The 13,622-nt window shown below is 44.3% G+C and overlaps 1 protein-coding gene across 9 annotated transcripts in view; it reads right to left on the bottom strand.

Annotated features, from left to right (window-relative positions):
* The window catches only part of ppp6r3 (protein phosphatase 6, regulatory subunit 3), a 169,948-nt gene that overhangs the window by 42,454 nt on the left and 113,872 nt on the right, over positions 1-13,622 (bottom strand). For 5 of the 9 annotated variants that reach the window (XM_072466549.1, XM_072466550.1, XM_072466547.1 and 2 more), the window contains one exon: positions 2,341-2,438. In XM_072466549.1, the coding sequence (XP_072322650.1) occupies positions 2,341-2,438 (98 nt within the window). The remainder of the gene's footprint in view (positions 1-2,340; positions 2,439-13,622) is intronic. The other 4 variants (XM_072466552.1, XM_072466555.1, XM_072466553.1 and 1 more) reach the window with 2 other exon arrangements.

Below are 13,622 nucleotides of genomic sequence, written 5' to 3'. Positions count from 1 at the left end.
GATATGGCGCTCAACTCATCGATCGACAGTTCCAACGCGCCATAGCAAAACAACGCACCGACCTCCTCAGAAGACAAACACGGGACACAACTGACAGAGTACCCTTCGACGTCCAGTACTTCCCCGGAGCGAAGAAACTACGACATCTTCTTCGCAGCCTTCAACACATCATCAATGAAGATGAACATCTGCCATGGTCATCCCCACACCCCACTACTTGCCTTCAAACAACCGCGCAACTTCAAACAAACCATTGTTTGCAGCAAACTACCCAGCCTTCAGAACAGCAACCACGACACCACACAACCGTGCCATGGTAATCTCTGCAAGACGTGCCAGATCATCGACATGGGTACCACCATTACATGCGAGAACACCACCCACCAGGTACTCGGTACATACTCGTGTGACTCGGCCAACATTTTCTACCTCATACGTTGCAGGAAAGGGTGTCACGAAGCGTGGCACATTGGCGAGACCATGCAGAAGCTGCAACAACAGGTAAATGGACATCGCGCGACAAACACCAGGCAAGAATGTTCCCTTCCAGTCGGGAAACACTTCAGCAGTCAAGGGCATTCAGCCTCTGATATTCGGGTAAGCGTTCTCCAAAGCGGCCTTCAGGACGCGCGACAACGCAGAATCGTCGAGCAGAAACCTATAGCCAAGTGAGTACGGCCTCAACCGGGACCTTGGATTCATGTCGCCTTACATTCACCCTCCACCATCTGGCCTGGGGTTGCAAAATCCTACCAACTGTCCTGGCTTGAGACAATTCACAGCTCTTTAACCTGGGATTACCCTGCTCTCTGCATCTGTAAAGGCTTAATTACCTGCAAAGGCTCGCATACAAAGTATCATCTTGCACCTTTGACTTTGTCTATGTGTCTGGAACCTACCTCTTCATTCACCTGAAAAAGGAGCAGTGCTCCAAAAGCTAGTGATTCAAAACAAACCTGTTGGACTTTAACCTGGTGTTGTAAGACTTCTTCCTGGTCATGGAGTTTATAGTGCAGGAAAATAAATCAAGTAAGTTTAAAGTAGCACCACATGCTTAGCAATAGCACAATTTATCATTGAATGGGATAATGATAAAGGTTTAACACCTGGACTCACTAACATACCACACAGGAAGGCTCCAAACACACACTGCAATATTTCTTTTTAAATGCGCATGGACTCTAAACATCAGTGGTCAGCTCAACTGTAGGGAGATGTAAATTGAACATTTTGTCTTCACCACGCACTTACCATGCATCCGATAAAAAGCAAGAGCTGTTGTGAGAGTTAAGAAGTTGAAAAAAACAGTAGCAGTGCAATACAGGTTAATGCCTGGAATGATCCTTATATCAGTAGTTATCATTGGATTTGTTGATAGGATATGGCCTCAGTAGAATGGGACATAAAATATTGAAATATGGAAATAATTTTCACAATGAACTCAAAAGCTAAAAGTAAGCCTCAATTATACCTCCTCTGTGGAAATGCACAAGTTCCATTAACCAACTCACAAAGGCTCTGCTGGCTGTTTTAATCTGTGTGTGCAAAAGCTCAGCTTCAGTCCCAGCCTCTTAAGGTTGAGGCCTGGAGATCTTCAAAAGCTCATTCCACCGAGCTAAATCTACCAATCAAGTAGCCACCCCCCAGCAGCCCCCCCCCCCCCCCCCCCCAAAAAAAAACTAGGAAAGAACCTTTAACAATCCTCCAGCCGGTGGTGTAAACAGAGTAGATACTAGAGGTTTTTAGTCTTCAAGTTCATGGGAACATTGGGGGCGGGAGGGGGAAGACGGTCTTGAATATTTTGCCTATGGTGGGGAGGAAGAGGAGAATATCACAATTCTGTGAGGAGGGGAATATTTGCACATTGAAGTGATCCCATTTTCTGTGCAAGGGAGCTCATATTTCTGTATAATCAATATAGTCTAGTCACTGGTTTGATCACATGCATTCCAGCTCGGAAAGGTTAAAAGCCCGTGCTATATTCCAGTTACCATAGCAAACCAAATGTAAAACCAGAGATTAATGATTTACAGTTTCAAGCATAAGATTAAAATATATCAGCTGTGCATTGCATGCTAGACAGAACCAAGTTCCACTCCCAAAGAAGGAAAAAGAGACCAAAGTAGTTAAAAAATGTGGGACTGTTAAAAAAAAGATTTACTATACTCAATGGAAGATTGCTGACCAAGCAATAAAATAGGAAAGGAAAACAGAGGATAGCACCAACTTCACCTCAATTAGTTACATACTTTGATTCAAGAAATTGCATGCTCCTATAAAGATCTACAGCTAGCTATCCAAATCAAGAATTTAAACCAGTTTCAAATAAGTCATACTTACTTCTCTATGCCCTCCTGATCAGCAAACTCCTCATCGTTGAAGCCGAACTGGTCAATAAAATTGGACGTCATTTGTTGCATCTGATAATCAGAAAAGGCCTGGCAAACCCAGGACCAATGACAGGGATATAATCTTGATACTCAATCATATAAAGAAATTGACTTAAGGGGGACCCAAACCTTCTAGTAGAAGCAGCAGCTACCAGATTGTGAAAAGCTAAATTTTAACAAATCTCCATAGCTGTAAATTTGAGAATGACAAAGAATCAAGTTTGCTATTTTAAAAGCCTCCTGAATGCAGTGCCTTGTTTCAAGTTATAATCCTTCTTATCTGAACTTTAACACCAGTATTAACAAAAAATCCAAACCATGGGTGAACATTCACCTGAGTTCAGACATGTTCTCATGCTACGTCCATGTTTTCAATTTCCTCTGGTAAGCAATAGATAGTAATCAGGAAACTGATCTTTTGCTGATTCTGCCCTGCCCCTTCTTTTATTTCAGTTACAGGGGCCAATTGACTTTCTAGATGAAGTAACTTCTGCCACTGTAAAAGAGAGACTTGCATATATGTAACATCTCTCAGAAACATTCCACAAACAGCAATTAGATTAATCACCAGTTACTGATTTCGGTGGTGTTCACCAAACACCAGGGGCTGGTTTAACACAGGGCTAAATCGCTGGCTTTGGAGGCAGACCAAGGCAGGCCAGCAGCATGGTTCAATTCCCGTACCAGCCTCCCCGAACAGGCGCCGGAATGTGGCGACTAGGGGCTTTTCACAGTAACTTCATTTGAAGCCTACTTGTGACAATAAGTGATTTTCATTTTTCATTTCATCAAGGAAGAAATGCTAAAAGGACGAGCAGCAAACTCAAATAGTGCTGTAGGATCTTCAACATCCACCTGATTCACTAAAGACACAGAAACATAGGCCGGGATTCTCCGCTCCCTGCCACTACGATTGGGCAGAGAATGACAAGTCGGCTGAAAAACGGATTTGGGGTCAGGCAGTGGACCAGTCCCCAGTCTCTGCTCCGGCGCCACCAGTTGTAGTGGGCTACCCGCCCCACACCGGCAGGAACCCGCAAACTGACAAATTGCATATATTTCAATGTGATTAATGGACTGGAAGCCAGAATTTATACCTCCACCCCAGGTGTGATTTGATGCGAGTATTTACAAACTGAACCTAGACGCAGTGGCCCCTAAGGGGGAGCTAGGGGGTAAGCAAATCTTTTAAATTATTTGGGCTTGTTGGGGGGTATAGGCCTGGAACTAGTGGAATTCGACTTGGTGACACTGGTGTGGCTGAACCTCCCATTGCAGCTGTAAAAGTATTGCAACTCTAAGAGTGAATAAATAGGTTTAGTATAAGGGGGAACAGATCTAACACCCCTGCATTAGAGTAAAAGCACATGCTAGTAAAATGCTATACCTCATGATCTTAACATCAGCAGAACACGCCAGCAAGGTTGTTTACTTTTAGAAGAGCTGACAGTTTCGACTTGGATTACAAACAAGCTTTTGGGTGAAGGTTTAATAACAAAATCTACATAGACAAGATCGGAATTTTAAAACAATGTTCTCTGTCTGTTAACTAACTGTGTAAGCAAGCAGTCTGTATGTGTGACTTGGGAGAGTGTGGTTTTAGAATGTCCTCCCTATTAGGGCTGTGTTAGAGAGCTGTATTTAGAGGAGGGTGCTCCGCCAGAGGTTGCTCTAGGGTAGTTCCCTCCATGAAGGGCTTCGAGAGATTGATCATGAAGCGCATCACCTCCATACTCCCAGAACACCTTGATCCACTGCAATTCGCGTCCCGCTGCAACCGGTCCACATCAGACGCCATTTCCCTGGCCCTACACTCATCCCTAAAGCATCGCGAAAATAAGGACTCCTATTTATTGACTACAGCTCTGCCTTCAACACCATAATCCCAGCCAAGCTCATATCAAAGCTCCAAAACCTAGGACTTGGCTCCCCACTCTGCAACTGGATTCTCGATTTTCTGACCAACAGACCACAATCAGTAAGAACGAACAACAACACCTCCTCCACAATAGTCCTCAACACCGGGGCCCCGCAAGGCTGCGTACTTAGCCCCCTACTCTACTCCCTGTACACACACGACTGCGTGGCAAAACTTGGTTCCAACTCCATCTACAAGTTTGCTGACGATACCACCATAGTGGGCCGGATCTCAAATAACGACGAGTCCGAATACAGGAGGGAGATAGAGAACCTAGTGGAGTGGTGTAGCGACAACAATATCTCCCTCAATGCCAGCAAAACTAAAGAGCTGGTCATTGACTTCAGGAAGCAAAGTACTGTACACACCCCTGTCAGCATCAATGGGGCTGAGGTGGAGATGGTTAGCAGTTTCAAATTCCTAGGGGTGCACATCTCCAAAAATCTGTCCTGGTCCACCCACGTCGACGCTACCACCAAGAAAGCACAACAGCACCGAAGGAAATTCGGCATGTCCACATTAACCCGTACCAACTTTTACAGATGCACCACAGAAAGCATCCTATCGGGCTGCATCACAACCTGGTATGACAACTGCTCGACCCAGGACCGCAAAAAACTTCAGAGAGTCGTGAACACCGCCCAGTCCATCACACGAACCTGCCTCCCATCCATTGACTCCATGTACACCTCCCACTGCCTGGGGAAAGCGGGCAGCATAATCAAAAATCCCTCCCACCCGGTTTACTTACTCTTCCATCGGGCAGGAGATACAGAAGTCTGAGAACACGCACGAACAGACTCAAAAACAGCTTCTTCCCCAGTCACCAGACTCCTAAATGACCCGCTTATGGACTGACCTCATTAACATTATGCCCTGTATGCTTCATCCGATGCCGGTGCTTATGTAGTTACATTGTATATGTTGTGTTGCCCTATTACGTATTTTCTTTTCTTCCCTTTTCTTCCCATGTACTTAATGATCTGTTGAGCTGCTCGCAGAAAAATACTTTTCACTGTACCTCGGTACACGTGACAATAAACAAATCCAATCCAATCCAATGCTTGAATCTTGAATAAACTACTGTAACCTGTCCCTGGATCTCCTGTGGTTACTTGGAAGAAGCCCACACCACTATAAATTTTGTGTAGTTGGCAGGATCATCGCAAAGGCTCTGCACACAAGGTAGGTATATTTTATTTACCATCGTTAATCGAGCAAGCCTGCCCGAGGACGATCTGGTAGAGTAGCAAGAGTATGAAAGGAGAACCCAGGACAGGAGGTGTGAATTGAGGAGGCAGAGCTGTGCTGGTGGGTTACAGTCAGGAAAGACAGAAGCCAAAATCACGACGGGAAGCCCCTTAAAGAAACCACACGCAAACAAGTTGATAAAAGAGCGCAGGATTGAAAACAAACTGCGCAGAGATGGGCAGTAATAGGAAAAGAGTACCATGAACTTCGATTGGAGGGCTGAGGACTCCATCACAAGGTTTATAGCAGAACAACACCTCAGATTGTAGAAGTAGTGAAAGCAAAGACAATAATGGCTTTGGCATATGCTGGAATGCGACGGATAGACAGATGAACATGGGGGACAGACAGTTCAACGGGGGACAGGAGTCTCAGGAGCAAATAATGCCCTAGGACCAGTAGAAGAATGTGACGGAGATTACAAGCGTATCCTTGATAGGTTTTCTAAAGAGATTCAGAAAGCCCGGAATAAATTAACCTACAGTGCACATCTGTGTGCCTTACAACTGAATAAAAGATGCAAAGAATTAAGGGAATTGGTAGATGAGCTGCAGAATGGAATGGATTGCTGGCAGGAGAGCACATCTATCCCAATCAATTATGTCGTGAACAGGGGCAGATGATAGGATGCATTAAGAAAAAAAAACTACTCCTGCTAGTCCAAAGATTGGAAGATATTGATTTAGTCAGAAATACCAGAACAAGTGAAGAGTTAGAGGATGCAGTGGGGAATTTAAGTTAATTCAGCCAGAAAGTATTGTTTCCCCTGAAGCAGATCATTCTGTGTTTGGATAAAATCAAACAATCTGACTCACAAATCAGTCATCAGCGAGTAGTTGTAATTGACTCCAAAACCAGGACAGTTGAAAACACACAACTCTCTTCTCTCTCCCTCTCTTCCCCCCCACCTCAGTGTCTACGATAAGAGAATCATCACCCACAACCTTTACTCAAGAGTTAATTTACCCAGTTGAAGGAATACCGTACATTCAATTTAAGTCATTGTTGAAGCAGGGTGCTGTCCTCAAGTGAGAATTATTTTGGAAAGGGAACTAAAATTCATTTAATTTGAACTGTTGCAAGTTTCTGTTGAAAAGAAATTCAAAATGTGCCGGAATTTAAAAGGATTGAGTTTGAGATTAATCTGTACAAATTTAGAATTGCAAAGTCAATTTGTTCCCAAAATAGAAGATAATGTTGCAGTTTGGCAGCAATCCAATTTAAATTTTCCAAAACAGTTGTGTTCAACACAATTTGTTGAGATTCAGTTAACAGGCATTTCACAAATAATTTCTTTCAACTTTGATTAAGTAGCAAAACTTGGAAATTGAAGAGATGAAATTTGAGCAAAATTTAAGAAAATAGTAAAGTTAGCTAAATTACGTAAAGTGACGTGTCAACTTTTCTCTGCCCACCCTTTACGTTCTTCAGCAAAGTTAACTCTTTCAACAGTTGATCAAAGAAATTCCACACAGATTTTGATTTTAATGTAACCTACAATTTGACATATTAACTTATTGGGCTCTTGGCCAGAGCCAGATGGATTGTTCGTGGGTAGTTTAAAAAAAAACAGGTGATGATGGTTTCCAGCTACGAATTAAGCCAACGGTTTTGAGAATTAAAGCACAGAATAAAAGCTTTTACTTTTCAACAAACCACCAAGCCTGTTTTTGAAACTGGAATTAATAAATATCTGAACATGAGATGTTATTTCAGTATTTAAAATGGAATTTACCTGATTTTTAAGGGGCAGAAGACAGAGTGTCGGGATAAATGGGTCTTTTTCTGGTTTGCAAGATGTAATTAGTGGAGTGCCACAGGGTTCCTAACTATTTACAATCTATATCAACAACTTGGATACAGAGTAGAAGGTTCTATAGCCAAATTTGAAGATGGCGCTAGAATAGGTGGAACAGTAAGTTGCAATGAGGAAATAAGAACCATACAAATAGATATTAGATAGGTTAGGTGAGTGGGCCAAAATGTGACAATGGGATTTAACGTGGATAAGTAAGGTCATCCATTTTGGTCGGAAAAATAGAACGTCAATTTATTATCCAAATAGGGAGAGACTTCAGGATGCTCCGGTGCAGAAGGATCTGGGTTTTCTCGTGCATGAGTTGCAGAAAACTAGCATACAGGTACAGCAGGTAATAAAGGAAGCAAATGGAATTTTGCATTTATATCTAAGGAAGAGAGTAATTAAGTAAGGAAGTGTTGTTGCAACTTTAGAATGTGAGACAACACCTGGAGTATTGTGCATAATTTTGTCCCCTTATTTGATGACAGATAATAATAATAATATTTATTGTCACAAGTAGGCTTACATTAACACTGCAATGAAACTATTGTGAAAAGCCCCTAGTTGCCACATTCCGGTGCCTGTTCGAGTACACAGAGGGAGAATACAGAATGTCCAATTCACCTAACAGCACGTTTTTCGGGACTTGTGGGAGGAAACCGGAGCTCCTGGAGGAAACCCACGCAGACACAGGGAGAAAGTGGCATTGGAGGCAATTCAGAGGAGGTTCACTAGATTGATTCCAGAGATGAGGGGTTTGTCTGATGAAGAGAGATTGAGCAGTTTAGGCCTATACACTCTAGAGTTCAGAAGCACTGAGGCAAGATGATAAAAGATATGGATAAAGTAGGCGTGGAGCAGATGCTTCCTCTTGTGGGGCATTCTAGAATGAGAGGTCGTAGTCTCAGAATAAAGGGTCGCAGTTTTAAAACAGATGAGGAGAAGGGTCGTGAATCTGTGGAATTCGTTACGCTAGAGTGCGGTGGATGCTGGGACAGTGAGCAAATTTAAGAAGGAGTTAGACAGATTTTTAATTAGTAATGGGCTGAAGGGCAAGGGAGAACGAGCACGATGGTGGAGTAGAGGCCATGATCGTATTGAATGGTGAATCAGGCTCAAGGGCTAAACTGTCTACTCCTGTTCCTAGGGTATGTTCTAAGAAAGAACTATTCTGTCTAATTCCACCTTCCAGCTCTTGGTCCGTATTCGTTCATGGGATGTGGGCTTTGCTGGCTGGGCCAGCATTTATTGCCCATCTTGAGGGCATTTAAGAGTCAACCACATTGCTGTGGATCTGGAGTCACGTGGCCAATTCAAGGACGGACAACAAATTTCCTTCCCGAAGGAAATTATTAATAATAATCTTTATTGTCACAAGTAGGCATACATTAACGCTGCAATGAAGTTACTGTGAAAAGCCTCTCGTCGCCACATTCCGGCGTTTGTTCGGGTACACTGAAGGAGAATTCAGAATGTCCAAATTACCTAACAATATGTCTTTCGGGACTTGTGGGAGGAAACAGAAGTACCCGGAGGAAACCCACGCAGACACGGGGAGAACGTGCAGGCTCCGCAGAGTGACCCAAGCTGGGAATGGAACCTGGGACCCTGCACTATGAAGCAACAGTTCTAACCACTGTGTTACCATGCTGCCCTAGTGAACCAGGTGGGTTTTTATAACAATCTGCAATGGTTTTAGACTGTTTAATTACAGATTTTCATTGAATTCAAATTTCACCACCTGCCATGGCGGGATTTGAACCCAGATCCCCAGAACATGACTCTGGGTCTCTGGATTACTAGTCCAACGATAATACCATTCCACCACAGCCTCCCCACTGCTCCTATATCTTATGGAAAGAACAAGCAAATTTGTTAATGCCTGGAATCAAACAGAAATGTTTGATTTCAGTTTTAAAGATATAAGAAATGTTATTAGACTGCAAAGATTCTCTAGAACTCCTGAAAGTGTAGTTTAAAAGAATTCATAAATTCTAGTGAAAGGAAAGTATAGATGAGGTGAATGAAGTGACAGCTTTCTCTTACAGATATTTGTGTCTTTGCCTTTAAATTTTTAAGAGAACTGATTGTGTTAATCTGGCCACCTCTGAGACATTGGGACCGCACAGAGGGAAATAAGCAAAGCACCTAGCATTACAAGGCTAAGGGGGAAGACACCCGCTCCAGGTGGCTGTCAAGTTGACGGCTGCCCTAAACTTCTCTGCCTCTGACTCGTTCCAGGACTCGAGAGGGGACCAATGCAAGATTTTGCAAACATTCTTGCACATGTGCATAAGAGATGTCACAGATGCCCCATGGGCCCGGGCATCTATGTACATTAACTTTAATCTGGACCAGGCCCACCAGAATGTCAGTGCCACAGAATTTAGTGCCATCACTGACATGTCACAGGTCCACGGGTTTATTGATGGCACGCATGTCGCCCTCAAAGCACCAGCTCGACAGGGAGTGACTTTCATTAACAGGAAGGACATCCACTACCTGAATGTGCAGATGGTGTTCGATCACCAGCTGTACATCATGCATGTCTGCGCATGATACCCAGGCTTGAATGCATGCCTTTGCAATTGGGGCTAGTTTAGTTAGGGGCATAGACACTGCTCAGTGACCAGGATCGATAGTCCCGAAGATGGTGTTGCCTACCTGGTGCCAGGGTTCGGGATACCTCATCTGGGCTAGAGGAACTTGGGAGTGGGAAGGGAAATATCCAGTTGACGTGGTCCACATGGGAACCAATGACATAGTGAGAACATGGTAGAGGTTCTGCTGAGGGAATATGAACAGCTAGGGGCTAAATTAAAAAGCAGAACCAAAAAGGTAATAATCACCGGGTTACTACCTGAGCCACAAGCTAATTGGCACAGGGTCAATAAGATTAAAGAGGTAAATGCGTGGTTCAAAGGTTAGAATGGGAGAAATGGGTTTGAATTCATGAGACATTGGTGCCAGTACTAGGGAAGGAGGGAGTTGTTCCAATGAGACAGTCTTCACCCGAGAGATATGATTTATTGGCGATTCCGAGACATGGTTACAAGGAGACCAGGTCTGGAAGTGTCCAAGGGTACTCAGTATTTCAGAAGGATAGCCAAAAAAGAAAAGGAGATGGTATAGTTTTGCTAATAAATGGATCAGAGCTGTAGTGAGAAATGATACAGGCACTGCAGATCAAATTGTTGAATCAGATTGGGTAGAAATAAGAAACAGCAAAGGAAAGAAGTCCCTCGTGGGAGTAATCTATAGGTGCCAAACAGTAGTTTCACAGTGGCGCACAGTATAAACCTGGAAGCCCTGGGGGCCTGTAAGAAAGGTGTGACAATAATCGTGGGTGTTTTTAATATGCATATGGACTGGATTAATCAAATTGGCAAGGGTAGCCTCGAGGGATAGTTCATTTAATGTATTAGAAACTACTTCTTGGAGCAATATGTTTTGGAACTAACCACTGAGCTGGTTTTCTGGATTTGGCATTGCATAATGGGAAGGGATTAATTAATGGCCTTGTGGTTAAGGATCCTCTGGGGAAGAGTGATTACAGTTAGGGATTCTCTTGGGAAAAGTGATCATAGCATGATAGAATAAATTCAGTTTGAGGGCGAGAAACTGGAGCCCCACACTACCGTTCTGAAGTTAAACAAAGGTAGTTACGTGGGCATGAGGATTTTGCTCTAGCGGACTGGGCAGGAAGACTAAAAGGTAGGACTGTCGTTGGGCAGTGGCAGTTGTTAGAGGGCAGCACGGTAGCATTGTGGTTAGCACAATTGCTTCACAGCTCCAGGGTCCCAGGTTCAATTCCCGGCTTGGGTCACTGTCTGTGCGGAGTCTGCACATTCTCTCCGTATGTGCGTGGGTTTCCTCCGGGTGCTCCGTTTCCTCCCACAGTCCAAAGATGTGCCGGTTACATAGAACATTACAGCGCAGTACAGGCCCTTCGGCCCTCGATGTTGCGGTTAGGTGGATTGGCCATGCTAAATTGCCCTTAGTGTCCAAAATTGCCCTTAGTGTTGGATGGGGTTACTGGGTTATGGGGATAGGGTGGAGGTGTGCACCTTGGGTAGGGTGCTCTTTCCAAGAGCCGGTGCAGACTCGATGGGCCAAATGGCCTCCTTCTGCACTGTAAATTCTATGATATTCAATTCCTCCCAACCAAAATATATTCCAGCAAGAAAGACGGACTGTAAGCGGAGGGCATCCATGGCTCAGCAAGGAAGTTAAAGATAACAAACATAAAAACGAAGGCATACCATATTGCAAAAGCCAGTGGCAGGCTGGAAGATTGGAAAACTTGTAAAGATCAACAAAGGATTACTAAAAAAAAGTTATAAAAACAGCAACGGTAATTTATGAATGAAACTAGCACAAAATATTTTAAAAATAGCAAAAGCATGTATGTAGATAAAAGAGAATAATAAAGATAAGAGAGATAATTGGAAAAATTACACCCTTATTCAAAAAGGGAGGCAGATTGACAACGGGGAAGACGGTGGGTAAGCTATGCTGGCTAATTGGGGTGTAGTATGAATACGGAGAGAAGGCTAGTCGCCTACTTGCCCATCAACTGGGGCAGCGACAAGGGAAAGGTGATGATGGTTGGTGGGGGGGGGGGGGGGGGGGGGGGGGGAGAGAAAGAAAGAAAGAAAGAAAGAGAGAGAGAGAGCGCGAGTGGCAGATATCAGCCGGTTTTTGGATGGGTTTGTGTCGCAGAGGTGGAGGAGGGGAAGCGGCAGGCGTTAGAGGAGCAACTGGGATTACAACAGGAGCGAATGGTGTGTGTGGAAAGGCGCCAGGGCCGGATGGTTTTCTGGCGGAATTTTATAACCAGTTTTCAGTGGAGTTGGCCCCACACCTTTACAGCATGTCTAATGAGGTGGTGAAGAGGGGGAGGTTGCCGGCTACACCGGCACAAGCGTCTATTTTGCTGATCCGGAAAAAGGACAAGGATCCAATAGACTGCAGGAGTTCTTGAGGTGATCATATCGATGATTGTGGAGAAAGCCTTTGATCAGGTGGAATGGCGGTACCTGTTTGAGACCCTTGGGAGGATTGAGGCACAGTTCGTAGCTTGGATACGGCTATTGTACGCATCCCCTATGGAGATGTGAGAAAGAAAGAGACAAATTTGGGGCATTTTGGACTGTATAGGGGGACAAGGCAGGGATGCCTGTTGTTGTCATTACTGTTCGCATTGGCGATTGCACTCTGAGCTTCAAATGAGTGGCAGGAGATTGTTAGGGTGGGTAGAGAGCACAGGGTGCCTTTATACATCGATGATTTATTGTTGGAAGTGCTGAATCTATTGGAAAGTATTGAGAGTATCGTTGGGGGAATTTGGGGCTTTTTCTGGGTATAAAATGAATGTTGGATAAGTGAATCTTCTCAGTGAACGCTCAGGGCGAACTTGGGGGCCTTGCCGTTTAAGGTGGCTAGTGTTAGATTTTAGTATCTATGGATTCAGGTGGTGCAAGGGCTACTATGCACAAGTGGAATCGGACGGTGTGGTAGAGGGGGTTGGGGGGGGGGGGGGGGGGGGAGATTTGAAAAGATGAGAAACCCTGCATTTGACATTGGTGGGGAGGCTACAGGTAATAAAGATGAATGTGTGTGTGTGGGGGGAAACCTGTTGAAATATTATTAGGCAGCGAATGCTGAGAAGGGGACATGGTGGTGGTGGGAGTCGGGATAGAGGGGGATGTGTTTTAGGGCCCTGGCGACGCCCCCCCTTGCCATTTCCCCCGGGAAAACATGTGAGCAGCCTTCCGTTAGGATTTGAATCAGTTGAGGAAGCACTTTAAATTAAGACACATGTCTGTATTGACCCCATTATGTGGGAACCAAAGGTATGCACCGGGGGCGGGAATGGATGGGATGTATGTGAGGTGGAAGGAGGAAGGAATAGAACAGGTAAGAGACCTGTTTGTAGAGGGTAATTTTGAACGGCTGAAGGAAATGCGAGAGAGGTTTGAGTTACCGAGGGGAAGTGAGTTCAAATGCTGGCAGGCTGAAGGAAATCCGAGAGAGGTTTGAGTTACCGAGGGGAAGTGAGTTCAAATACTGGCAAGATATAACAACTGGTGTGCCACAGGGCTTGGTCCTCAGGCCCCAACTATTTACAATATATATTAATGAATTGGTTGCAGGGACAGAAGGTGCTATAGCCAAATTTGCAGATGACATTAAAATAGCTGGGGTAGTAAGTTGCAATGAGGAAATAAGAAATTTACAAATAGATATAATGTGAGTGGGC

This window comes from Scyliorhinus torazame, chromosome 10 (genome assembly GCF_047496885.1).
Source record: "Scyliorhinus torazame isolate Kashiwa2021f chromosome 10, sScyTor2.1, whole genome shotgun sequence".
NCBI classification, from domain to species: Eukaryota; Metazoa; Chordata; class Chondrichthyes; order Carcharhiniformes; family Scyliorhinidae; genus Scyliorhinus; species Scyliorhinus torazame.
This window is presented reverse-complemented; position numbering and strand designations above follow the sequence as displayed.